The sequence below is a fragment of the Bos grunniens genome, chromosome 3 (genome assembly GCF_055505025.1).
Source record: "Bos grunniens cultivar Pamir isolate PY7600 chromosome 3, Bosgru_T2T1.0, whole genome shotgun sequence".
NCBI classification, from domain to species: Eukaryota; Metazoa; Chordata; class Mammalia; order Artiodactyla; family Bovidae; genus Bos; species Bos grunniens.
The window spans coordinates 79,079,680-79,107,602 of NC_141167.1; the positions used below are offsets into that span (position 1 = coordinate 79,079,680).

A 27,923-nucleotide genomic window follows, 5' to 3' on the forward strand; every position below is an offset into this window, starting at 1 on the left:
TGACTCTTTTTTATTTCTTCTAGGTCCTTGTTAAACCTTTCTTGCATCTTCTCAATCCTTGTCTCCCAGCTATTTATCTGTAACTCCATTTTGTTTTCAAGATTTTGGATCATTTTTACTATCATTATTCAGAATTCTTTATCAGGTAGATTCCCTATCTCTTCCTCTTTGGTTTGGTTTGGTGGGCATTTATCCTGTTCCTTTACCTACTGGGTATTTCTCTGCCTTTTCATCTTGTTTATATTGCTGTGTTTGGGGTGGCCTTTCCGTATTCTGGTCGTTTGTGGAGTTCTCTTCATTGTGGAGTTTGCTCACTGTGGGTGGGGTTGGATGGGTGGCTTGTCAAGGTTTCCTGGTTAGGGAAGCTTGTGTCCATATTCTGGTGGGTGGAGCTGGATTTCTTCTCTCTGGAGTGCAATGAAGTGTCCAGTAATGAGTTTTGAGATGTCAATGGGTTTGGTGTGACTTTGGGCAACCTGTATATTGAAGCTCAGGGCTATGTTACTGTGTTGCTGGAGAATTTGCATGGTATGTCTTGCTCCGGAACTTTTTGGCCCTTGGGTGGTGCTTGGTTTCAGTGTAGGTATGGAGGCTTTGATGAGCTCCTATTGATTAATGCTCCCTGGAGTAAGGAGTTCTCTGGTGTCCTCAGGATTTGGACTTAAGCCTCCTGCCTCTGGTTTTCAATCTTATTCTTACAGTAGCCTCAAGACTTCCCCATCTATACAGCACTGATGATAAAACATCTAGGTTAAAGATGAAAAATTTCTCCACAGTGAGGGACACCCAGAGAAGTTCACAGAGTTACAGGGAGAAGAGAAGGGGGAAGAGGGAGATAGAGGTGACCAGGAGGATAAGATGGGGAATCAAAAGGGGAGAGAGCAAGCTAGCCAGTAATCACTTCCTTATGTGCTCTCCACAGTCTGGACTGCTCACAGATATTCACGGAGTTATACAGAGAAGAGAAGAGGGAGGAAGGAGACAGAGGTGACCAGGAGGAAAAGAGGGGGAATCAAAAAGAGCAAGACAGATCCAGCCAGTAATCAGTTCCTTAAGTGTTCTCCACAGTCCGGAACACACAAAGAGATTCACAGTGTTGGGTAGAGAAGAGAAGAGGGAGGAAGGAGATAGAGGTGACCTAGTGGAGAGAAAGGAGAGTCCAAAGGGGGAGAGAGCAGTCAAGCCAGTAATCTCGTTCCCAAGTAAAAATAGGTACTGAAGATTGGGTTCTTAAAGGTACAAAATTAATAACAAATACCAAAAAGCAAAGATTAAAAATCTAGAGTAGAGGTTGGATTCTCAAAAATACAATATTAAAGAAAAAAACAAAGTCACAAAAATTATTAAATATAAATATATGAAGTTTGCTTTAAAAAATAGGGTCTCTTTTTTGCAAAGTAATAGTAGGTTATAAAAATGAAAATTAAAGGAGTAATAGAGGACTTAAATTTTTTTTTTTAATTTAAAAAATGATAATAGTAAAAATATATCTAGGACTTTCTCTGATGTTGTTGTGAACAGTGTGGGGTCAGTTCATTTTCAGATAGTTCCTTGATCTGGCTTACACTTCTCAAGATCTGTAGGCCCCTTCCTATGTAGTTGGTGCTAACTGCTGCTGCTAAGTCACTTCAGTCGTGTCCGACTCTGTGCGACCCCATAGATGGCAGCCCACTAGGCTCCTCTGTCCCTGGGATTCTCCAGGCAAGAATACTGGAGTAGGTTGCCATTTCCTTCTCCAATGCATGAAAGTGAAAAGTGAAAGTAAAGTCACTCAGTCATGCCCGACTCTTAGCGACCCCATGGACTGCAGCCCACCAGGCTCCTCCATCTATGGGATTTTCCAGGCAAGAGTACTGGAGTGGGTTGCCATTGCCTTCTCCTGGTGCTAACTACAGGGTTTTAATCTATTGCACCTGTCACTTCCAAGGTGGTTCCCTCTGTTTTAGCTTCTTCTGTTTGCTGGTCTCTTCAGTGTCTAATTTCCGCCCTGATGCCAGGGGGCGGTAGTCACTTTTTTAGGCCTCACTTGTTCAGTCATGCTGTGGGGAGGGAGGAACACTGCAAACAAATAACACTGGTGTGTGCTTGCAGTGTCTCAGCCACACTGGGTTTGCCCCCACTCACAGTGTGTGTGCTTTCCCAGTCTACACTGCTTAGGCTCTGGGTTCCTCTGCCGGGAACTGTCTGAGGCCAGCCCTGGGTTGTATGCACTTTCCAGGTCTAAGCCACACAGGTTCAGGTACTCGAGTACTCCACAAAGGCGCAGACTCAGTTGGGCCTGTGTTTTGTGCCCTTCCGAGGTCCTAGCAGCTCAGGTGACCAGGTGCTTGGTGAGCGCGGTTGCCCCCAGTTGAAGGCTGCAACTTATCACCTCCCCCATCCCTGCCACTCAGTTTTCTGGGTGTACAACCAGCACATCTTCTCAGGTGTGCCATGTGTCTCTTCTGCGGAGCTGATCTCTGGCTGCGACCCTCCTGGCGGACGTTGATTGTCCAGAATCCCAAGAAGTCTTGGTTAGCAATGAAGCCTGCTCGCAGTTTGGTAGATGGTGCCTCTTTGGGGCCGTGATTGTGCCCTTCCGTCTCTGGCTGCCTTCGCCTGCCTGTCTCCAGCAGGGGATGGGCTGATCCACAGCTGGCTAGCTCTGCTCAGTCCTTTGTTCTGTGAGTGGGCCTGGTGGTGTCTTAGGTTAGGGCTTTTGGTGGGATAGCTATCCCACAGTCTGGTTTGCTATCTCAAGTTAGTTCCCTCAGATTGCCCTCAGGGCATTCAGGCCTGGTCCTTACCCTAAGCAATGCAGCCCGCACCTCCCTGCCCATCCCTCACTTGCTAGTAGTGGATGCGAGCATCTACGCTGCTCCTCCACTGACAGCTACCATTGGGCATGTAATCTGTGGGGTTTAATTATTTATTTATTTTTTCTCCTGGTTATGTTGCCCTCTGAGGTTCCAAGGCTCGCCACAGACTTGCCAGTGAGAGTGTTTCCTGGTGTTTGGAAACTTCTCTCTTTTTAAAGACTCCCTTCCCGAGACGGATCTCCAACCCTACCTCTTTTGTCTCTCTTTTTACCTTTTATATTTTTTCCTATCTCCAAAGACAATGGGCTGCTTTTCTGGGTGCTTGATGTCCTCTGCCAGCATTCAGAAGTTGTTTTGTGGAATTTACTCAGCATTTAAATGTTCTTTTGATGATTTGTGGGGGAGAAAGTGGTCTCCCCATCCTATTCTTCTGCCATCCTAGGACCGCCCCTCAAGACAACCTAAATGTCTTTGGCAAATAGGAATCTCTTCTAATGTTCTGAATATCTATACTTACTACAGAGGTCAAAATTATGGGTTCTTTCTTTGCCCTGATTCTGTGCTCCATGGCAGACATCCTTCTACTGGATAACTTCACACACAGTAGAATCAAAACAGTGCAATTCAGTGTATGATCCAGGGACTGATGCCAATATGTGAGCATTTTGTTCCCAACAAATGATAAAAAAAAAAAAAAAAAAAAACTACAAGAGTGTGAATCAGTGTTTACAGTATTACAGTGTTATAGTAATCTGACTTCAACACAAAAGACTAGAAACTTTAAAGTAAATAAATAAAATGCATTTATTTTTATGTATTTATTTTATATATGTGTATGTGCATACACACACACACATATATACTGATCTAAACACTTCCAAAAGACAAGAAAAAGGTTATTACTATTTGATAAAAAAGAAGGCAAAGGTATGGACTGTTCAAAATACTCTCTAGCTAGTACAGAGTAGCACTCAGATTTTGTCTTCTGATGTCAAGTACAAGTGTCACTTCCAAGTTATCAAAGACGACAGTTATTTCTCTTCTGTTGACCAGCCACAGATTAAAGCTCTGATTACAGTATTTTTACAACACATACTGTAGAAAAGGAACTGAAAATGAATGTGAATCATTATAATTCCAGTACCTCTGCTGGCAAATGCAGTAGCTGAAACTCCTGAAGCTCTATCAGTGCCATCATCTTTGTACACAAAGACAGCCACCCCAACTCTTTCCACACTAGGTAGGAAATACAATTTGGCAGCATAATACTGTGAAAAGAGCTGTGAATTACAAGCTCTGTAGATTCTACCAATTCTGCAACCAATAAGTGGGAAAATGATCCAATGTCTCTGGGCCTCAATTTCACTGAAGATGATCTCCAGAGTCTCTCTCAGATCTACAATTCTGTGATTCTGATAGCATCACGACTGCAGTATTCAAAGGACACCTCAAGAAAGATAGGATGGAACTTGGTAAGAGTAAATGTTCAGTATAAGTCTTCTGAGTTGCTGTAAATTGATAAGGACAGGCTCTTAATTCTTATTTGGAATGAAAATTCACTTCTCCACAAGAATATCGGCGGGGGGCACACCATGCACAGAGTAGCTAGACCACATCACACAGAACAGTTTTACCTTCATACAAAATCAAAACAAGAACAATATGACAACTCCATACTGTGACCCTAGAGAAACTGCAGAGCACTTACCTAGTAGGCATAATGTGTGCATGCCATTTTGTCTGTTCTTCTTCACTTTGTCAAAGAAGCTTTCTGGTCTCCAAGTGTCTGTCCAGAAAACAATAGACACTGTCTCTCCAAACTTATACAACTAGAAGAAATAAAACATTAGTTAATGATGTAACAATTCACTAACTACTGTCTCATAGATAACAACCAAAATAAAAAGTGAGACCCAAACTTGAGATGGACTGGGGATCAACTCTGTCATCAAAAAAAGTAATAAAAATTCCCTTTGCTCCATAGCAGCTGGTGTCATTCTGATGCCCTTTCGGTAGGAGGCTTCTAGTATTTCTGTATTCAGTACAGGAACACATGTAACTAGTTCATGATTTAGCTAGGTAGCTGCTAAAAATACTGAAATACAGAGAACCCAGAAGGAAGCCAAAAAAAAAAGACATGTGAGCAGTCAGAGCAGTATTCACAAGGTTCCTATTACCCTCATTTTATGGAGGAGTCCACCAAGGCTCAGAAAGATGAACTGGCTTGCCTAAGGTCACACAGCTACTTAGTAAGAAGAAACTCAAACCTGGGTCTGAGGGAGAGTTCCTTTCCACCATGCCAGCTCAGTAAAATTCATACACTGCATACTCACTGTCGTCACATCTCAAAACCTACGCCCTTACTTTCCCCACTCTTTATTCCCCGACTCTAGAGTTCAATGATAAGGGCCTTTTCCCAAACCTCCTTCTTTCCCCCTACGGTGGCCCATCTACTCCACATGATCATCACACAACCAAGAAGCGTCTTTGTTCCAACTTGCTTCCAGGCTAGCCACACATCTCACTTAAATGAATCCAACTCCAAATCTTATGTTGAGAAAATCTAGTTTTGAGCTTTGGTTCTGCAACTTGTTAGCTGGGTGACATTACTCTTTCTTTCCAAGTCTTAATCTCTATAATAGAACAGTGATAACACATGCCCTTCCTACCCACAGAGTTGTGTGAACCAAATAACATGTAAAAAGTTATTTAAGCTGTGAATGATATTCTTATATTAATTCTTATCTAGGTATTGCACAATGGACTTTATTTTCAAAGACTTAATATATTGTAAAACCTAATACTAAAGCTGTTACATAAAGATCTTAACTATTCAATTTAAAGAGTGCCTAAAATAATGTTTAATACAGCTGGAAAGCACTAAATGCTGAAAATCACACCTAGTCCTCTGCCACAAATTAGCTGTTCGGTTGAAACAGCTGTATGACTTCACGAGATCACCTAACTTTTCTAAGCCTAAAGTTCTTCATTTGAACAATGCTGCTGCAAGAGGCATGTTCAGAGTCCCCCATCTCTACATGCCTAAAGAAGCTCGACCCTTCTGGATGTTTATACATGGAAGGCTTAAAATCTATCACTCACACTCATAATGATGACTCTGAGCTACCAAGAGAAGGTTCATTTCATCATATTCCTCACATGGTCACAACCTCCAACCTACTTACCAGTAGGCTTTATTCCCAAAGTCCATTTGAAAATTGTCTAAAGAGGCATTGAAGCCATGCTATTCAAGGGCAGTCAAACTCACAGATTAGTTTACAAAGACCTATATAACTCTCAGAATGAAATCATAAACCTTCCAGCCATACCTAATATGATTTCTCTGTAAAAAAACTGTAGAGTTTCAATGTGAGATCTTTGGAATTCATTCAGGTAGGCTACAAGGAATAAGCCTTGCTCTGTTGGGGGTTTCTGTCACTGCTATTGTTCTATGAGAGGCAAACGTATCTAACAAATATTTACTATGAATCATCCACAATGTGCCAGGCATTACATTATGCATGGGTATAAAGTGAGAAGCAAACAGAGCTCCAGCTCTCAGGAAATATGCAGTCTTACTAATACCTCACACAGCAAGCAAACGCTGTGGAGCAAGCATTGCTCTGGTTCCTACTACCTGGATGATCATGGTGACTAGCTGGGTGACTTCCAGGAGGAACTCCCCTGCCAATTCGATACAATAATTATAAACCTAACAATCTGTTTTGTTAAGGATTAACTGATATACTGTATGTAGCGCCCAGTGCTATAGTAAAGACTTAATAAATGTTAGGGATGTGATAATCTAACAATGATAATGTTTATAATGAAGATGCTCTAAAATGCTGTGTCACACTATAATCCAACTGCTTTCCTTATTGGAATGAGCTCAAATATTACCAAATATTTGAAACTATGCTTATGACTTAATCTGACAAGTTCAATCGTTTACATTTTGAAAAGGATTTTTGGCATCTCTGATCAGATTTTGGAATATTAACATTACTCTATTTAAAAAAACCTTAAGGTAAAACCATTAAAGAAAATTATATATGTCACCATAAATAAATAAACAAGTTTTCAATATTTTAAGAGTCACAGAAATATAGTCATGGACATAAATTCTTCATTCAAAAAGCAAGGAACAGTTCATTTAAAAAAGCATTGAGATGCTAGTCACATGTAAACACTAGCTGAAACACTTTGTGTAAAAGCTTCTCTGAACTGTCTAATTTGGGCGATTAAAGAAAACCTCACATAAGCACTGCTTTCTAGGACCCTGATTTATAGACTGTAACCATTTCCATGGCTGTGGTACAAACTTCTTCAATGAATTCTGGAACATTATGCAAACAGTTTCACCATTTAGATGTCAGTACCTCAAAGAACAGAAGGACCAGTCCCTTTGTGTTTCACAATTCAAGGACTTACCAGTAAAGTACAAAAGGAAACTGGAACAAAATCATACAGTTGACGAGAACTGAGGTTGCCGAGGCCTGTGTACCTACTATTCTAAAAATGTAAGCATTTGTTCTTATGATCATTTCCCTTCAAACCATTACTGATGCAGGTCTACATTTAAAGATTATAAAAAGAGCAGTTTTCAAAAACATGAGGTAAATACAGGCTTTTTTTATTTTAACCGAGAGTAAGTTATAGGGAAAGCAGTTTATCTAACTTGATACTGAATAATGATTTTTTTTAATCTATTGAAGATAAAAACTCAATTCAAAATGAAATATTTAATCATATATAAGGCACTAGTTAAGAGTGAAAAAATGCATAAGACAAATATGAGGTAATAAACAATAATAAAAAATTTGATATAGATTATGAGTTTAGTGTTTCCCCCACCTAGAGAGCACCTGAAGGTAACTTTTGAATAGACAGAATACAAGCTGGACCTTAGAGGATGGGTAAGATTTAGCCTAGGGAAGCTGAACATGCAGAACGAGATGATGTAAACAAAGGATCAGAGGCGGGAAATCTTGGGCAATACTGAGAGTGACATTAAGCAACTATCTAGAAGTAAGTACTGCCTGACTTGCCTCTAACATGTCTAATTCCTGACATCTTATTATGCACCAATTCCTGTCAATTCTTGCTCTATAGTTTACCCAGAGACTATTCATTTCTTTTCTCTCTACCTTAGTTTGAATTCTCAATACCACTTGCCTGAATGACCTTAATAGTCTTATTGTTCATCTCACTGCTGATATTTCCTTTCTTTCAGAAGCACAGATGCTTTGTAAACTCCATTTTATAATTAGATTTTAATGCTTTGGTATTTTATATTCAAGGGCTTCCCTGGTGGCTCAGATGGTAAAGAATCTGCTTGCACTGCAGGAGACCCGGGGTCAGTCCCGTGGGTTGGGAAGAACCCCTGGAGAAGGAAATGGCAGCCCATTCCAGTGTTCGTGCCTGGAAAATCCCATGGACAGAGGAGCCTGGAGGGCTACCATCCATGGGGTCACAAAGAGTTAGACATAACTGAGAACGCACACACATTTTATATTCAAATGAAAATATTTTGTGATTTTTAAGTTAAAAAGTATCTTTTTTGGATATGGAAAAATTAGAAAATTTAACTTGCTAAGAACTTTAGCGAGCCCTACATATATCATTTTATGTATGTATATCCTAACCAGATCACTTAAATTTGTGATGTAAAAGAAAGCTGAGCCAGCAGGGCTGTCCAAAAATGTACCACAAAACCATTTAATCAAGAGTTACTAGTTTTCTTTTTTATATAGAATACTTGTTTTTGTTTTTAATCTTCACATGCATTTTGCTTAACACTGATACCACACTGATTTTTGCTAACAGTAAGAAAGATTATACACAGAAGTTCAGTTCAGTTCAGTTCAGTCGCTCAGTTGCGTCCGACTCTTTGAGACCCCATGAATCGCAGCACGCCAGGCCTCCCTGTCCATCACCAATTCCCGGAGTTCACTCAGACTCATGTCCATCGAGTCGGTGATACCATCCAGCCATCTCATCCTCTGTCGTCCCCTTCTCCTCCTGACCCCAATCCCTCCCAGCATCAGACTCTTTTCCAATGAGTCAACTCTTCACATGAGGTGGCCAAAGTACTGGAGTTTCAGTTTTAGTATCATTCCTTCCAAAGAACACCCAGGACTGATCTCCTTTAGAATGGACTGGTTGGATCTCCTTGCAGTCCAAGGGACTCTCAAGAGTCTTCTCCAACAGCACAGTTCAAAAGCATCAATTCTTCAGTGCTCAGCTTTCTTCACAGTCCAACTCTCACATCCATACATGACCAGTGGAAAAACCATAGCCTTGACTAGACGGACCTTTGTTGGCAAAGTAACGTCTCTGCTTTTGAATATGCTATCTAGGTTGGTCATAACTTTTCTTCCAAGGAGTAAGGGTCTTTTAATTTCATGGCTGCAGTCACCATCTGCAGTGATTTTGGAGTCCCCCAAAATAAAGTCTGACACTGTTTCCACTGTTTCCCCATCTATTTCCCATGAAGTGATGGGCCCAGATGCCATGATCTTCATTTTCTGAAGGTTGAGCTTTAAGTCCACTTTTTCACTCTCCTCTTTCAGTTTCATCAAGAGGCTTTTGAGTTCCTCTTCACTTTCTGCCGTAAGGGTGGTGTCATCTGCATATCTGAGGTTATTGATATTTCTCCCGGCAATCTTGATTCCAGCTTGTGCTTCTTCCAGCCCAGCAATTCTCATTATGTACTCTGCATAGAAGTTAAATAAGCAGGGTGACAGTACACACCCTTGACATACTCCTTTTCCTATTTGGAACCAGTCTGTTGTTCCATGTCCAGTTCTAACTGTTGCTTCCTGACCTGCATATAGGTTTCTCAAGAGGCAGGTCAGGTGGTCTGGTATTCCCATCTCCTGAAGAATTTTCCACAGTTTATTGTGATCCACACAGTCAAAGGCTTTGGCATAGTCAATAAAGCAGAAATAGATGTTTTTCTGGAACTCTCTTGCTTTTTCGATGATCCAGCGGATGTTGGCAATTTGATCTCTCTGGTTCCTCTGCCTTTTCTAAAACCAGCTTGAACATCTGGAAGTTCATGGTTCACGTACTGCTGAAGCTTGGCTTGGAGAATTTTGAGCATTACTTTACTAGCGTGTGAGATGAGTGCAACTGTGCAGTAGTTTGAACATTCTTTGGCATTGCCTTTCTTTGGGATTGGAATGAAAACTGACCTTTTCCATTCCTGTGGCCACTGCTGAGTTTTCCAAATGTGCTGGCATATTGAGTGTAGCACTTTCACAGCATCATCTTTCAGGATTTGAAATAGCTCAACTGAAATTCCATCACCTCCACTGGCTTTGATCGTAGTGATGCTTTCTAAGGCCCACTTGACTTCACATTCCAGTATGTCTGGATCTAGGTGAGTGATCACACCATTGTGATCATCTTGGCCGTGAATATCTTTTTTGTACAGTTCTTCTGTGTATTCTTGCCACCTCTTCTTAACATCTTCTGCTTCTGTTAGGTCCATATCATTTCTGTCCTTTATTGAGCCCATCTTTGCATGAAATGTTCCCTTGGTATCTCTCATTTTCTTGAAGAGATCTCTAGTCTTTCCCATTCTGTTGTTTTCCTCTATTTCTTTGCATTGATCGCTGAGGAAGGCTTTCTTATCTCTTCTTGCTATTCTTTGGAACTCTGCATTCAGATGCTTATATCTTTCCTTTTCTCCTTTGCTTTTCGCTTTTCTTCTTTTCACAGCTATTTGTAAGGCCTCCCCAGACAGCCATTTTGCTTTTTTGCATTTCTTTTCCATGGGGATGGTCTTGATCCCTGTCTCCTGTACAATGTCATGAACCTTAGTCCAAACAGAAGTAGATACACAGATAAAGTTGAATGACTATGTAGACAGAAGAGCTTTAAGATTTATATTTTCACATATAAATAAGAGAGCCCACATACAAATTAAGTGAAAGAATCACAATTTAAAGCATACAATTCCAAAGACAAGATTCACTTGGGGTAGGGGGCAAGCAGGGGGGGATAAATAAATAAGCAATGCAACTCAGCAAATATTTGTTGCACATTGATTACATGCATGACACTGCAATAAAGTAGCAAGGAAGATGTGAAGATGAGTAAATTAAGGAGTTTGTAATACGATGAGCACATAAACATACACAAGTAACTGAACTCTCTTTTAGGATGGAGATTTACCAGGACTGTTTGAATAGAAGAATGGCATAATCAGACATACAATTTAAGCAGAAAACTATAAACTGTAAGAGAATGATGGTAAGATGGCTATTAAAACAGTGACTAAAAAAAAGGAAATGAAAAGGAAGGGGAAAAAATTTAATGTACTCATGATTTAACAGGTGGTCAAAAATAATTCTGAAGTGACTAAAAGAAAAGAGAACTTACTGGATGAGTTTTTCTAAGATTTTCTAAGGTTACAATAGTAATGCAGAGCTCTGATCCCCTTATTACCTAATCTAGTGTTCTTTGTACTCATTAGGTTTTATCATTTCTACAATAGTGCCTGGACAACAATGAAACCAATTTAATGCTTCTGAAAACTAACAGTAAGAACTAGGACAAGGTCAAAAATGTTGACTATCACAATGAATGTTATTTTACAAAAGGAAGGAAATGAGTTCTTACTTTTTGAAAGTAATATATATTTTTCCCAAAGTAGAAAGGTATTATATAAACAGGGGAACATATGGCAATAATCAAGGTCACTCATGCAACAGTCAGAGAAAGTGGAAGCATTTCATAATGATGAAATGCTTTTATACAGCCTTTTCCCTGAAGTCAGCCACAACTGATAAGGAAGTTTTTATGCAGAAATCATTGCTACCTGGTTTCATCAAACCATTTTATTTACATTTCCTTTAAATATCTCAAAATTATTTCAGTCATCAAACTTTTACAGGAATTAATACATTCTATCACACAAATTGCTAATAATAAATTCTAAATAAATTTGTTATTTATAATAAATAAACTTATTATTTATAAATAAATACTAGGCCAAAAAAAAAGCATTTCATTATTACATAGTTCTTTAGTTTGTGAGATTCAGGAGAATGTACACATAGTAAGTGCTAAGTAAAAAGACTGAAAGAAAATATACCAAAATGATAACTGTGTTTACCTTTAGGAGGTGAGACAATAGATGCTTTTATTTTCTTTATACTTACTGTATTTTTCCAATTTTTTGAGTATATATGTCATTTATTATCAAGAAAAAAATCACAAAATGACTCTTCAAAAGCAGAGCATGATTACACTGCTAAATGTTTAACTTGAAGATTTCAAGAAAAAGAGGACTTGTTCCTCTTGTCTTTTGTATACTTAGAAAAATCCTTGATTTTTCATTACCAGGAAAATTTAAATATAAATTTAAGTATAAATATGCCTGGCTCTTGATAAATAAATAGATTTTTCTTTGACTAGAAAAATCCTCAGAATACAAATAATGTGTTACCTGTTGCCTAGGTATTTAAAACAACATGATTTTAAAGTACACGTTTGTAACTAACATTTTAATTATGAAAAATCTCAAAGTTAACTCAGTGAAAATCTAGGGAACCTTTGCCTAAAGTTGGCAAACGGACTTCACTGGTGGTCCAGGGGTTAAGAGCCTGCCGTACAATGCATGAGACTCAAGTTCAATTCCTGGTAGGGGAACTAAGATCCCACATACTAAGGAGCAACTAAGCCTGCACACTGCAACTAGAGGGAAGCCTGCATGATGCAAAGAAAGATCCCGCATGATACCACAGACAAATAAATATTTTATAAATAAATAAAAAAATAAGTTGGAAAACAGGCCAACTTTTTAGCTTCCAATATATAGGATATTAGAACTTATCATCTATTATACCCCACCCTCTCCATGCGATCTAAGCCCCCATCATCTCTCCTCTAAAGGAATACAATAAACTTACTAACTGATTTCCTCACTTCTAGTCTTGCCTGGTACCAATTCTATCTCCACATACCAACTAGAGATATCTTTTTAACACACTTATCAGATCAAGTATTTGCTCTGCTTAAAGCCCTCTAAAGGCAGTTAGTCTATATCACTTAGAATACAATCCAAACTCCTGATAGTGTATTAGACAGCCTAGTGATCCAAGTCCACCCACCTATCCAGCCTCAGATCACTCTCCCCTGTGCCTGCTAACTCTCCAGCAAGCCTTCCTTTGTTTCTTTTAAGAAGCCAAGCTCATTTCCACTTTAGAGTCTTTGTCCAAACTTTGGGATATGGTTGTCCCTTCCTGATTCCTATCTAATCTTAAATGTTAGCACCCTGAGAGACCTCTCCTGACCACCCAACAACAGGAGTGATCTAGTCACTCTCTAACCTAGCAGACTTCTTGAATTTCTTATACTTACCACTACCTGACATTTATTTTGTTATCGCTTCTCTGTCCTACTAGAATGTAAGCTCTTTGAGAGCAGAGACCTTCTTGGTCAGGTTTATTACCATATTGAAAGAAACTCAATAGGCAAATGATAAGAAAGTAAAAGTCATCCAGTCAAGTCTGACTGTTTATGACCCCATGGACTATAACCCACCAGGCTCCTCTGTCCCTGGAATTCTCCAGGCAAGAATACTGGCGTAGGTTGTCATTTATCCTCCACGGGATCTTCCCAACACAGGGATTGAACCCAGGTCTCCTGCATTGCAGGCCAATTCTTCACCATCTGAAAACCCAATAAGAAGGCAAACGGTATTTGCTGAATAAACAGATAACTATTCCTCTTAACGATGTCTAACTTGGCAACCTCTAATATACTTTCCATTTAACAACAACAAAAGTTTCATTAGGTATATGTGATTTGTGGTAAAGAACTGTATTTATGGCATACTGTAATAAAACACATAGCAACTGTCTGTGTGTGTGAGTAGAAGTGTTAGCCTATGCAACTACTTACCTTCACTGATACTAATAATTAAGAGTCTCCTGTTGGTTAATAAACTACAAAGTTAATAAAAAAATACTCGATGGTTGATTCTGAGCTCTCTATGCTGCTTTTAAAAACAACAAAAAAGACAGTTTGGAAGGATAATAAGTGATAGCTGAAAAATACTGCACCCATTTTCAGGTAAGGAATTTCATACCACTCTTCCTTAACCTAAGGGAAAGGTGTTGGAAAGTACATGTGGTCCAGGCCTGTCCCCTTACCCAGAGTAGCACTTCTCTTCCATAACTTGATGGCTGTTTTTGAATTCATAGGAAAGCTCTTTCACAGAGATGACAGAATGCCTTTCGAAAGTGGTGCCCACTTCCCTTTTAGGAAATTGAGCAAGAGAGCACAGCAAGGTAACATTCTACATTTAGCAAGCATATTTCTGGGAACTAAGATCGACTTTTCCAACTCTATCATACTAAAAGAATGACAGTACAGTTTTTAACTTTCTAAGAAATGTTTTATCTATGTTGGTGATTCTCAAGGTGTGGTGCCTATAACCAGCAGCTTCAGTATCACCTGAGAATTTGTTAGAAATGCAAATTTTCAGACCCTTACCCCAGATATATACTGTATCAGAAAATCTTAAGGGAAGGTCCAGCAAACTCTTTAATAGTCCCTCTAGGTAATTCTGATGAACACTAAAGACAGAGGACCACTGGTACAGGTTACTGTCTTTTCCATAAATGCTAGTCAAAACAGTACAGAGAAAAAGACCAGCTAATATAAGGAAGGAGACTTGGCCAGAATTTTTACATTATGCAGGATACTGATAGATGTTTATTTTAAAATTTAAGCATGCCATGCATACAATTATTTTTCCATGTTTTTTATCTTAGAAAACTATACAAAGGCATCAATACTTAAGGCATCAATCCCTCCTTCTCCTGGCATATGAATACCTTGCATGGAACAAGAATTATACTTTCATAGAGATTTCATAAATATGTAAACCAGAAAACAGAAAGCTATCTTCTGTTTTTCACACAAGCAGTAAGTCATTTCATATCCAGATTAGAGAACAGAACTAAGATGAGGAAACAATACTTTGTGGCTGCTTAGGGAAATCTCACGTAAAACTGAAAGTTACACTTAAAAATAATAATAATATATGTAAATGTGGATATGATCTTGAGGGCTTATATGTATAGAAACTTCAATTCTCTTAGTAAATACCTTCTCAAATACCTTCATTCATTTTAAACATAAGAAAAATAACTCTGCACTTCTTTATCAATGCAGAGGATCAGAGGGACAAGTCTAACTTTAACCAGTCTGGATAACAGATTTATGTAATAAAGACAAGGATCTTTTTAAAAATTTAGGCTTAAAAACTAAATAATAGATTATCATAAGATAATTTAGAGCAAAATATGATGGAAAGGGACTAACTAACCTTCTTCAGATATAAAAACAAAACCAATATGAAAACATACATATAGTCAATTAGCTTAACATTCACATATTTTTGTCTAACACATGAAAATTTTTGCCCTCTCTTTTTTCCTTTCTCCTGGCAATCACTCTTAAGTGATTGAAAGGCAGCATTATCCAGAGGAAAGCATATTAGACTGAGAATCACTCAAGAATCTGAGCATCAAGAATTCAATTTACTCCAACACAGAAATGTTCAGAAAGAATTTTAAGTGCAAAAAAAAAAGACTTGAGTTGGCAAGGCTTTTTTAAGTATGCATTTTGTTAGGAGACAAAACAGACAGCAAAGTTCTTTACCAATTTGGACATAATTATAACCAAGAGCAAGTAATGAATACTGAAAGGTAAATAATTTATACTTTTTCTCTGGTTCTTCAGAACCAAAAGCAATATTTCTGGGATGACTGGCCAGGACTAGTCAATTAAAGTGAACTACTCTTCCTAGGTAATACAAAAAATATAGGTCCCTCTAAAGCCCCAGAGACAGCACTGAGTTCCAAGGGTAATGTAGCTTCTTGCTGTAAACAGCTATTTTTTTTTTTAACGGATGAATTATTAGATAGAATTTTATTGACCCTCAGAATAAAAGAAAAAGTGTTTTCTGAGATTTCCCATATATACAGCTAGCACTGAATTCAGAAGCTAGGTGATCCACTGGCTGTGAGTCGTCTCTTTGTGCCTAATAATTAGTAGCTCTTATTCTATGTGGTAATGCATCTGGGACATCTAACTAGCGTGTAGAAAATTTTAAACTGCATTTATCAGAATAATCATGCCACTACTTCATAACTAACAGCAGCTTTTACCCATGGGCTTCACTAAAGCATACAAGTATTAATTAAGTTTTATATGATTATATTTCCTTTAAAATAAATGTGCAGAAAGGATCAAGCTATCTTTATACCTCCCAAGATACTGGAAATACATAAATGATTCCCCAAAGAATAACTATTTTTTCTTTTATTTGATTTTGAGAATATTCCACATATATAAACGAAATATTTAAGATTTCATGAAAATAAAATGTCTGTTTCATATTCACAGAGAGGAAACCAAGTAATACAGGCCAACAGTTCTCAGCTCATGTTGTCCCTTACTTTGCAAAGTTATTTTAAATTATGTATTCCAGGAAGAATACATAATTTATTTCACAGGTTGTAAGGTGCAAATTCTCTTTCCTATTATATCTGAAATAAGGACTATGTCTTAACAATCAATGGAGTCTTAAGACTACTATTGGCCATAAGCAGTCACAACTGTCATGGATTACATACATGTGAACATCAGAACACAAATTTCAAACTTGGAACATGAATGTTCCTGGCATTCGTGTTCCAACTTTGAAATAGAAAATCTTAAACGCAGCTACAGAACACTCCTTTAACTCCTCAGAACCAAGATTTCTGGGTTAAAAACAACTAACTTTGCATATCAGTAACTGCAAAGTTGGCATAAAAGCCTAGTATCACTGGCATTTAGCTCTTTTATGTATTATTTTAAGAAGTGCTCCATCATAGTGCTCTTGACCACACAGAAAACAATACCAGTGTGGAAAAACATGGCCCTCAGCAATGCAGAGTAAGTCATTTGGAATAATGTAAAAAGGTTTTAGGAATACTTAACCAATTGAGTTATAGTCCCTTTTTTGTATGTACCAATTGGATACAGAATTAAAATCTTTCTTTAGATAAATTTCAATGATCTATTCTAAGGGGGAGGGGAGAAAATCTAAGATAGAGGAAAATTAGTATAAAATATCTAGTATTAAAAAACTTAATACACAGTCTTATATAAAATAATATTGTCTTATAACTCATGAAATATAATAAAATCTATGGGAATTTGCAGAAAACAAAAACATTTTTGCTAAATACCACTAAGAAAACCGTTCTTTTGTAGTATTACCTGCAAACCGCAGCAGCCTACAGCATTCATTATGGATGCATTGTGAATAACTCTATAAGGGATCCCCAGTTTTGTTGCTCTCAGAATAAGATCACTGTGTGTTGTAGCCCTGTAGTGAGAAAAGATCAGGTTGGGTTAAACTAACAAAAACTGACTTTTTAAGACAGTAAATCTACAACATTTCATGAGCCCAAATCGTCAAGAAGAATCAGTCAAGGACACTGTTCTCCCTCAAATATTTCAAAGCACCTGCTTAAGCTGTCATCCGGGAATTCTGGCAAGTGTATAAGTTTACACAGACCCTGTACAATGTTAAATTATACCTTTAACACTCTTAAAGCAGCCTTGGCAGCTACAGAAAAAAGGGAACTTTTAACTTGCTCTTTTTATTCTGTTAATACCTACAAAAGACATCTGTGAATATTACTCAGCAACTGAACTTGAGAAGCAATTCTCAAATATTTTGACCTCTAATCTCTTATAATTTCTGTGACAAAGGTTCAAATTATAGCACAACCAGACTACTTCTTAATTTCTGCTCTATTTTGAAGGCTTTGTTTCTCAGGGTAAAGGGAGAATACATGTAAACATAAATATGGATACTGTGAAACTTAACCTCAAATCAATTTAGAACTGCATTATTAACAGCTTGTTTCCCCCTTGATGAAAACTCCAGGCCCAACTGGGGAAAGCAACATTAGCATGTTTGAGAAACTACACACAAACAAGCAGAACCTGTCAACTGGTCAGCGCATACCAAGTAGCAAGATCAAGGGCTTTTACCCCACGAGGCAGTCAGAAACAGATTAACAAATGCCCACCAGGGAAGTCTGTTTTTAATCACACACATAAAATGAAACAACAGCTACTATAAAAATAATCATTAATTTGACTTAGAATAAGCTTTTTAAAAAAATACAAATGCCCATTGTAAAGAATGTTTTTAATATCCCTTTCAAACAGAATTTCACTAGTTAACACTAAGATATGGGAAAATGAAATTAGTTACTTGGTGAGTTATTTAAATAGATGAGCAGAAAGAAAAACTGGTTTGGAATTATTCTCCTTTTCACAAGTTCATTTAAAATGACCAGATGTGGTTGGTATACTATGAAGATTTAATGACCTGGCAAAGTGATTTGATTTTGTGAAACTGCTATAAATGTGATTAAATGAGCTTCTCAGATTTCTGCTATGAAAAACTGTGGTAAAACTGTTATTTTATTACAATTACCTAGATTATATTGCTTCATTTAAAAAAAAAAGAAAAAAACTGGAATGAACTGCATGTTTAACACCTTCATACCAGGCATTCCTGTCTGTGGCTCATGAAAATATTTCACTATAGTAGACTGAGAAAGGCTGTGTGTGTGTGTGTGTGAGTGGGTGTGTACATGCATATGTGCACTGCTGTGTGTAAAGACAAATTTATTACTATTTCTGGGCATGTGTGGCTCTAACCAAAATCAATTTGAATATATAAGGCTTAGTATGTTTATTTTACATTTTACTTTATAATAACATTAATTTGCAGAATGGAAACAATCAAATGACTCACATTAAGGTACACAGGAGACAGGCAAAGAAAGGTAGATTTGTGTGTGTGTGTGTGTGTGTGTGTGTGTGTCCGTGCATACACGTGCATGCCACGAAGGAAATGGCACACAACATAAAGATAAAAAATTACGTGTTCATTTATTAGAAAATACATATAGTTACAGAGCACATTAAAATACAGAATGGAATAAAAACAGAACTATCTTTAGAAAGAATCTGTTTAATGACAACCTTGTTCAACTGCTCTTTACGGGGATAGAAAGTTTAGCACTGTCATCTTTCACATGACTGAGTTAGATCTACTGATGCAGTATATTTTAAAGTCATTTACATTCATTATGTGATTAACTTCCACATTCCTTTAAACAACCTAGATAAAAGGGCAAAGATGAGAACTACACCAACTGACTTAACTGACTTTCAAGTACCTTCTTCATGAATTTAAGATTGCTGGAGATGGATGGTGCCGATAGATGCACAGTGATATGAATGTTCTTAATGCTACTGAACTGTACACTCAAAAATGGTTAAAATGATAAATTTTATAAATTTATAAATATTTGAAATTTTTAAAAAATTACAAAAAATAATTTAAGATCGAGTAAACAATTTTCCCTTCTTTTTGAATTTTTTATTCAAAAAGTAGAAAGAGGCTTAAACTTAAACACATTTTTTGGTCACATATAAGGAAGCATTTCAGTGCGTTGTTACATTTTGTATTCCACTCCTGGTTTATCCATTTAATTAATTTAAATTCAAATTTTTCACAGCCCAATTAAAATTTATACCTTCCTTATCATCTTATCTCCAATGACTAATATATCTGAATAGTAATCCAGTTGGTAAATGAAAAACAACTACAGTACAGTAAATACCACATAAATACGAAAACAATGTTAGATATGACTAGTCACTGACATAAGGAAAATTAATTCGCTAGAAGTTTAAAAAAAAAAAGCATTTACTCCTGAATAAAATATGGGAAGATTCTTAGAAGAGGTGGCATCTAAGCTGGGTCTCAAAGAATCTATTATTTTACTAAATAGAAACTGGGAAGAACAGTATGTTTTAAGGAAACAGTATGAGCAAAGAAACAGAAAATGAATACTTGAAACATTTACAAAATAGCTTGGTTCTACCACAGTCAAAAAGAGGAGCAGCCTCTTTTTGGAAAAAGTAGATAAACTGTTAAAAGACTTAAGGCCATGAAGTCACTGAAGGATTCTGAGTAGCACGGCAGTACTTGCTCTGGACCTCAGGTTTTTTCATTTATACTGAAATTTCCCTTTCTCCCCAACTCCCCACCATCCTACCTCACAATCTTCAACTGTTAAACCAGACCTTCCCCCAGCACCAACTCCTCCATGAAGTCTTTAAATTACACAGACTTTTCTATCCTTGTCTTCTACTCAACATTTCAGCAGTACATCAAAGTTGACCACTCTTTCTTTTCTAAAACATTCTCTTTCCTTGGCTTCTGCTTTAGCACAACTCTAATGGTTTTCATCTTCCTCTGCTCTTGAGAGACCATGAAATGCCAGCATCCTAGGGACTGACCCATCCTAGGTCTTCTTTTCTTGCTCTTATTCTTTCCTAGAGTAATTCCACCCATTCCTCTGGTTTTAAATATCTAGATATGGATGGTTTTAAAAGTCATATAACCAGGATAGATTCTCCCCTGAACTCCATTAGCAGGTATCATGAAAGTGAAAATGTTTCCAGGACCAATTCCTGTTTCCCCCAGCCCTCTTCCTTGCTGGTTTTCCTCATTTCAAAAAATGGCAGCATCAACTACTCAGTTACTAAAGCCAGAATACTTACTTACTTCTTTCCTTTCCTCATCTATTACATACATCTGAGCATTTTTTCCTTCTAAATTTTCCCCAATTTGTCTTTTTTCTCTCTTGCACCAGGGCTACTTTGCTTCCCTAAAGTCCATTCACCCACACATTTAGTGATCTTTTAAGAATATCAATGAGATTGTGATTATTTGCTGCTTATTTTTATTATTTTATTATTAGTTTCAGCAGAGATAAAATTATTTTGTGAAACTGCTATAAAAGTATCTAAATGCTTACCTTCAATTTCTGTACTTATCTCATCATGGACTGGTAAGTTTATAGGCTGGTAACAGTCTGCAAATCTTACTTCAAGTAGCATTGGTTTCCTGGACTTTGTCAGTGACTGGATACCATTTGCAACCAAATATAATAATGATACATAATCTCTGAAACCTCATATTGATATAAATTATTTTCTTTTTGACAGACACATGTACATATAACTCCATTGTTTTGAAAACTATCCTTGGTGGTGGGCTCAAAGTGATTTAATTGTCCTTATGCTCCTTAAATCTGTGACATAAATTTTGGGTCACCAGCTGGAGAAAAAGAATTGTTCTATTTGGCTTGACATTAGAGATTGATGATGCTTGACTAGACAAGTACAAGCCCATCTTTGCAGTAATGTGGGCAAGAACAGAGCTTCCAGTGGATAAAAGAAATTGAAAGCTGAGGCTTCATAAATGATAAATTCAAGGCAAGTAAAGTGATAGCAGTACCACTAAATAGCAGATGATTAAAATGGGGCGGGAATGGGGGGAGTCTAAGACAAAGCAAGCAGAAGACACTTGCACTTACCTGCAAAATAAATGGCATGTATGACTCTTGATAATGCAATATACTTATTTAATAACAATATACTACTTTGTTACTTGATGTCCTAAGTGACTTTCTAAACGAAAGCAGAAGCAACAACATAAACTTGACACCTGATAACCAGTGTAAGTGATACATGATGCCATCTTTCCCAAGTAAATTTTCTTCATTAATCTCAAAGATAACCAAAGTTTAAACTATAAAATTTTAGACAGAGCCTATGTAAACAGAGTCTCCTATCAGCACCTGGAAGACAAAGTTCTAAATATAATAATTCTTAGTGATGAAAAAAGTAAATAAATTAAAAGTCAAAGTATCTGCTTTGACTTACCCAAATGGATCACCAACTACAAGGAATGCAACATCACTGATATCAGCATCCTTTAAAATATTATCTGCCTCCTGTTCCACTTCTTCTCTATCAGCAAGAATCAATTTTCTCTCATAAAACTCTTCCTATAGATTTAAATTCAATATAAAAATGAGATAGCAGGTGACCATTTCAACACATATAAACACACATACACACTCTCACACACACAAAACAATCTTTGTCTGTGGCTGGTGCAAATCCTGGCAACCATCCAAACACTGATCCCTGAATACAACTCATCAATGAACTAGTACCCTGTATCATGTTGCAATTAAATTCTGTCTTTGGGGCTATCTTAATATCCCAAGAGGAGGTAGACCTCCTAACATCTGAGGCTTTTTGCATTTTAAATTAACCTCTAAATTTGGGTCTAATAGACCAGGCCAAACATTGTACTTTAAATAGAAAATATGTATGCATGAGCCTTACTTGCTTCAGAAACACAATACTACAGAATAAATATATTAAACAATAATATATGTTTATTTAACATATGTTTACCATACATATATGGTAGTTGGGTTTTATTAAAATTTCCTTGGGAAAATCTATGAGACCCTGATGAAAATAAAAGATAATTTCAATGAGAAATAGTAAAAAATTATGATTTAGTTGTTTACAAAACCAGCAATCATTCCTACATAATTGCAGGAAAGACTAATTTAAAACTGTACTTCCTAGTTTCTGGTAAAAAAAAAAAAAAAGGCAGAGTTGCAGGAGAAAAAAAAGAATTCTAAATATATAGGAAATCTCCATACCAACTGCTTGTGAACAAATCCCCAGAAGTTCAACCCCAATGCATAAACCTAAGAGGCTGACCTTAACTGGAATGGCAGCATGTAAGACTGAGCTAGGGGTCATGGGGTAGTGGTTACAACCTATTACGCAAGATCACGAATCTTATAACTGATTTCCTGTGGAGTAATATATAACTCAAATACAGTAAAAGTGGATGCATAGATAAATACTATTTCTTACATGCTAATAAATTTATTTTAGTCATTAAGGATTATATCATATGTCAAAAGTTATAAGATTGCTATAATGGAAAAGTGTCAGCTACTCAGTAATATTTGTCAAGCAAATGAACAAATCATTAAGCATTTGAAGATAAAGGCTAAATAGTTCCAAGTGATAATTATTTCCTAATACTTAACTACAATCAGTTTCTCAATTGTGAAAAAAGATCCTTTCCTTTTCATTGCACATCTTCTTAGAGATAATGTTCCAGAAGTTCCCAATGACAACGTTTTCATGGATGAAAAATGTTTTATTTTCCCTCTTACCACATACCTTTTCTTAATCACTCACTTTATATACCTTATTTTAATTTTGTGAGCCCAGTAAACTTAATAGTTGCAGAACATTTATAGTCACATATGTAAGAGAACACACATATGATTACTGAAAGCTGAAAGAAATGATGTTCTTTTCTGAGCTTCTAAGATTCCTTAAAGATCAAGGAATCACATGTTACTAGCTTAATGCTGGCAGTAATCTGATACAATCTTTTATAAATGACTTAACAACAGAAAACCCATTCTCTCCTTAAGACTTCTATCATGTTTACTCCATATTTATCACTTATCCTAACTCAAGATATATTTCATTATCTAATTGAGACAACAGAATATTAAAAAAAAATCCTCAAAGAGAAATACACATTAATACCTCAATATAATCAAATGGTTGATCCTCTTTAAAAAGAATACTTAAAAAAGGGAAGAAACTGCTAAAGCAGAAATAGACAGATACTACATTATTTTTAACATAACCATTTATGAATTTGTTCATTCACTCATTTGAAAAATATTTCTTGTGTACAACCTCCATGCCAAGCTCTATGCATGATGTTGCAAACAGTGTGGACATACCCAACCTCTGCTCTAAGAAGCATAATATCTAGTGTCATGTTCTTTTCCATCGTGGTTTATCAAAGGATATTGACTATAGTTCACTTACTGCTGTGGAGTAAGACCTTATTGTTTATCCATTCTCTATCCCAAACTCTTAATCCATGCTTTCCTCACTTTCCATCCCCCTTCCAGGCCCAGATCTTCACCCTATAAGTAATACTTGTTCAAATGTTTTTGTGGGAAAAACTCTAAAAATCATAGCAACCACAATTAACATTTAGCTAGCACTTAAATTTGCAAAGCAGTTTCAAATACACTAATAAATGATAGAATCTTAACAGCCTTCCAACTGGTTATTATCTCCATTTGACAAATGAAGGAATTGACATGTGGAGATGTTTGGAAATGTGCCGTCCACTATGCTAAAATCCTGTAAGGCAGGCATTTCTATCCTCTTTTTACAAAGTAAGAAACAAAAGTTAAAGGGCTTGTCTAAGGTCACATGTTAACATGTGACAGAACATAAAACCAGGCCCAGTTCTTTAAAACTACTGACTTGTTATTTGTCTATATTCTCTAAGAAGATTTTAAGTTCATTCTAAATGCCCCTGATAACTAATTAGAAAGGAATATTTCTATCATCTTGAGCTGGAGACTGTGGCTCCATCCTATTAAATTGAAGCCAACAAATCAAAGCTGGTCATTAGACACACCTTTCATTTCAAAGTATGGCTAATTCAAGTTAGCAGTCCTTCTTCAGGTTTTAAAGTAACTGTGAGACCTTCAGAATTCCCTGGGCTGTTAATCTGAGAGGCCAGAAGACTGGAAATTCTCTAGGTCACCTTTTTCTTTGGATGACTTGATAGACCAGACAATCCTAAAATCTTCTCCCTCCTCCTGTGATATAGCCATCAGTTTTTGCATCTTAATCTACATTCCATTTGAAACTTGACGATGAACCTGAATCTGACCCCTCTTTCAAAATTTACTGAGCCTTTAACCAAACCCAGCTAAATGCATGATATGCTAGCAAATTCTATGGTTACCAAGTTCCTGGCTCACTTAACCCATTCAAGAGTATGGGTATAAGCTTGACTGGGAACAGCCTATTTAAAGGTTAGATCTCTCTGGATATGACACAGGCAGAAAGGTGATTACCATTCCCTATGGAAATACTTCAAAGGGGGAAGCCTTCAGTTTGGTCCCTGAATACATAACCAACTCATTAAGGCTGTGTTAGCACCTCATTAGCACCCAACTCAGAAAGGATTTCTTGGCTATCTCACGAAATAAGGGATTCTGATGACTATCCCCAGGAGTGTAAAATAACTTTCCTTTCCTATTTAATGGAGAAAGCTACACAATTAGACTTGTAAGAAAAAGCACGCTTTCATTTTCCAAGTCACATGGTTAGTGTATGATTGCCATTCTTGTACTCCTCAGATTCTTCATGAGAAAGGGATGTATTTTAAAGGGTTTGAACCAGGAGACCTGAAAAATTCGATTCAGCTTAGTGTAAAAAGAATCAGCTGTTAAATATCCGTCTTCCCAGGAGGCTGGAAAGCCTTAAGCACTTACCAGAACTTCTTTCCCTACAGTCAGAACTGACGTATAGGTTTCCAGATACACTCGACTGCAGCGTCTGACAACTTCCAGGCCCTTGACTGTGATGTCCTTGGCATCTCCCAGGCCCAAACCAATCATGTAAAGCATCTCAAATAACAGGGGGAGGGTGACTGCAGGACGAAATGGATATGAAAATCAAGTGTCAGCTACACCGGGGATACCTAAAATCTAGTAATGAAAACGAAAACCAAAATAACACGAGGAGGGACGGCATGTCAGCGGGAGATTTAAGAACTTCCCGCCTTTTAAATAAGGACTGGAGTGTTTTTAAATAGCTCTACCCGCTTTCTCTCTTATTACACAACGCTAGGAGTAGACAATTACCCGCTGAGAAAACGACAGTTGAATCCCTGTTCTCCCCAAATTCCTATCTGCCGCCGTTCCCCAGAAGTAGTTGCCCAAGCGGAGGATTTACCCGGAGAAAGGATCCACGCCGCCGGCCTCACCTACGATGCCGCAAAGCGCCTCCGCTTTACGGCATTTCACGACTAGCTGAAAGGGGTGGCTTCTGCAGGCTCCGGGCTGGGGCACCCCGGTCCCACCGCCACTAAGGTTGACCCACGGGGTGCTGGGGCTGGGAGGCGAAAGTTCACCCGTTCAGGGGAGTCCGACCAGTTCCCCAGCATGGCCTTTGGGAAGGGACGAGGCCTGCCCACGATCCCCTAATTTTATAAACATCCCAGCCTGGAACCAGGTAAGTGCAAGAGCTTTTCGCCAGCGAGGAAAGCCAGCCGCGAGGTTGGACCAAGGAGCTCCACGCCTTCCTTCTTTCCCCCAGAAAGACCAGAGGGTGGCGGGTGGAAGGGGTTTCCCTAGTCTGCCCCGAGATAGCCCTAATGCACACATTCCCATCCTCGCCTTTTCTTTCGGCTGTAATTTAACCAGCTGCTTTCCTGTCGAGCTGTCATTTTGGCAAAACTGGTGATGAATGTTGGTTCTGATTTCCTAGCGGGGCCGTGATTCCTCGGGTCCTAGCGGGGCCGTGATTCCTCGGGTTTGTCCCTGAAACCTTATTCTGGAGTGCCCCAAGGAGTGTGTGACTGGAATCTGCCTCAGTCATCGTCAGTGTCGGGAAGCCCAAAACCCTCCTGTGCCCCGAGAAGTGACCTTTAAGAATGCTCACGGATTTCAGACCTCGCCACAACGCTTCCACAGGGGGAATTCTTAAAGTTGGTTAAATGTAGTTCCAATGCCGAGATGATTTGTTATGACTGAATATGTTCTTCCTAAGGTCACTAATGACCTCATCCAAGTTAAAAAGACAATTTCCATTGCACATCTCAGCAGGCAATGTTGATTATTCAGAATTTTCATTATGCTTCTCTGACAGTGCTTTTTTGCTCAATTCTGCTTCCTTTAGCCTTGACCATCTTTTCACTCTGAATTTCATCCAGGCTTTGGCCTTCTCATTCTGTACACTCTTAATGATTGGTTCTATCCACTGTCACTGTTAGATTCATTCCTCATATAATAAACAAAAATAAATTCACTCATAGATGTAAGTGGAAAACTTCAAGTTTCCGAGGGAAAACTGGAGAAAAAGGTTTGTGACTTATTTAGGCAAAGATTTCTTAGGTGCAACACGTGAAGTATGATAGAGAAAAGAAAAAAAAAATTGTATTTCAGCAAAATAAAAACGATGGTCTTCAGAAAACATTGAAGTCACACATTGGGAGGAAATATTTGCAAAGCATATATCCAATAAAGGACTTATATTGAGAATATACAAAGAACTGTCAAAACACAATAGTAAGAAAACAATTTTAAAAATAGGAAAAAATTAAATATGGACACATCCCCAAAGAAGTTACCTGAGTAGCAAATACACATTTGAAAAGATGCCAAACATCATTAGACATTAGGGAAATTATTAAAAACCATTCCTACTGTTGCACACCTATTAGAATGGCTACATTAAGAAACAAAATCTGTAATATTCATTACCATGATTTCAGGTTATCTCTTATGTTTTGCAGACTCAAATTTTCACCTCTCATTCAGACCTCTTCCTCAGCATCCTGTATTTAACTTTTTTCTGGAAATCATCTGAGTGACCCAGAGGCATGTCAAATCTAACACATCCAAAGCTGAACCCATCAGCTTTCAACTTAGTTTTTCCTTCTGTATTGTCTGCTTTGATTGGAAGACATTGCCATCTATAGACTCTTATCGAAGCCAGACACCTGGAAGTCACCTCACATTTTAATCTGACAATCTGCTGGTCTTTCTCAATAGAAACCATGGCTACCATCACAATCTTGATTCAGGTCCTCATTATGCCACTCCTGCAGCTGGTCACCACGTCTCCTTCACACTCATCCTTCTCTCAAGAGCCAAGGAGATTGAGCTAAGATACAATCGGACAGTGTCACTCCCCTTCTAAATCCTTTTGAGGCCAAGAGAAAGTCCAGTCTCCTTAACATGTCCCACAAGATCAACCATGATGTGACAGTTGTCTACCTCTATAGCCTCCATAGTCTCTACCTCTATAGTCTCCACTACTTACCATGAGCTTTTTCTCTAGCTGTCTAGTTCTGTGCCCAAAACATGCTGCTCTGTGCCTTTCTGTCTTTAGTCAGGCAGCCACCTCAGCATGGAATACCCTTGGCCATTTTCTCCTGCCTAAATCCCTGCTACTCATTCTTTAAGACTAAATCAAAGAAGTAGTCCCAGAGATCCTGAAACTAGGTTAGGTATCTCCTTTTTGTTACAATAACACTCCTTACACATACTTACTGGTCAATTTAGGTGTTTTGTAGTTGTGTAT

The 27,923-nt window shown here is 37.7% G+C and overlaps 1 protein-coding gene and 1 long non-coding RNA gene across 8 annotated transcripts in view; one reads left to right on the top strand and one right to left on the bottom strand.

The window, feature by feature from the left end:
• Nucleotides 1–25,612, bottom strand: part of DPH5 (diphthamide biosynthesis 5) — a 39,660-nt gene extending 14,048 nt beyond the window's left edge. The window contains exons 1-7 of one of the 7 annotated variants that reach the window (XR_015160581.1): nt 25,481–25,612; nt 25,109–25,266; nt 21,633–21,757; nt 17,088–17,196; nt 13,353–13,481; nt 4,507–4,627; nt 3,585–4,306 (exon numbers count right to left, since the gene is read on the bottom strand). Coding sequence is in view for 6 of the 7 variants with exons in the window: in XM_086391489.1 (XP_086247615.1) it covers nt 4,161–4,306; nt 4,507–4,627; nt 17,088–17,196; nt 21,633–21,757; nt 25,109–25,243 (636 nt within the window). In the remaining variant the exon portion in view is untranslated. Of the gene's footprint in view, nt 1–3,584; nt 4,307–4,506; nt 4,628–13,352; nt 13,482–17,087; nt 17,197–21,632; nt 21,758–25,108; nt 25,267–25,480 lie in introns of those variants that run through there. The other 6 variants (XM_086391489.1, XM_086391488.1, XM_086391487.1 and 3 more) reach the window with 6 other exon arrangements.
• A 23-nt stretch (nt 25,613–25,635) lies between these two features.
• On the top strand, nt 25,636–27,593 carry LOC147375908 (uncharacterized). The gene is made up of 2 exons (XR_015160582.1): nt 25,636–25,850; nt 26,106–27,593. It is a non-coding gene; the product is annotated as an uncharacterized LOC147375908 (long non-coding RNA).
• Nucleotides 27,594–27,923: the final 330 nt, after the last annotated feature.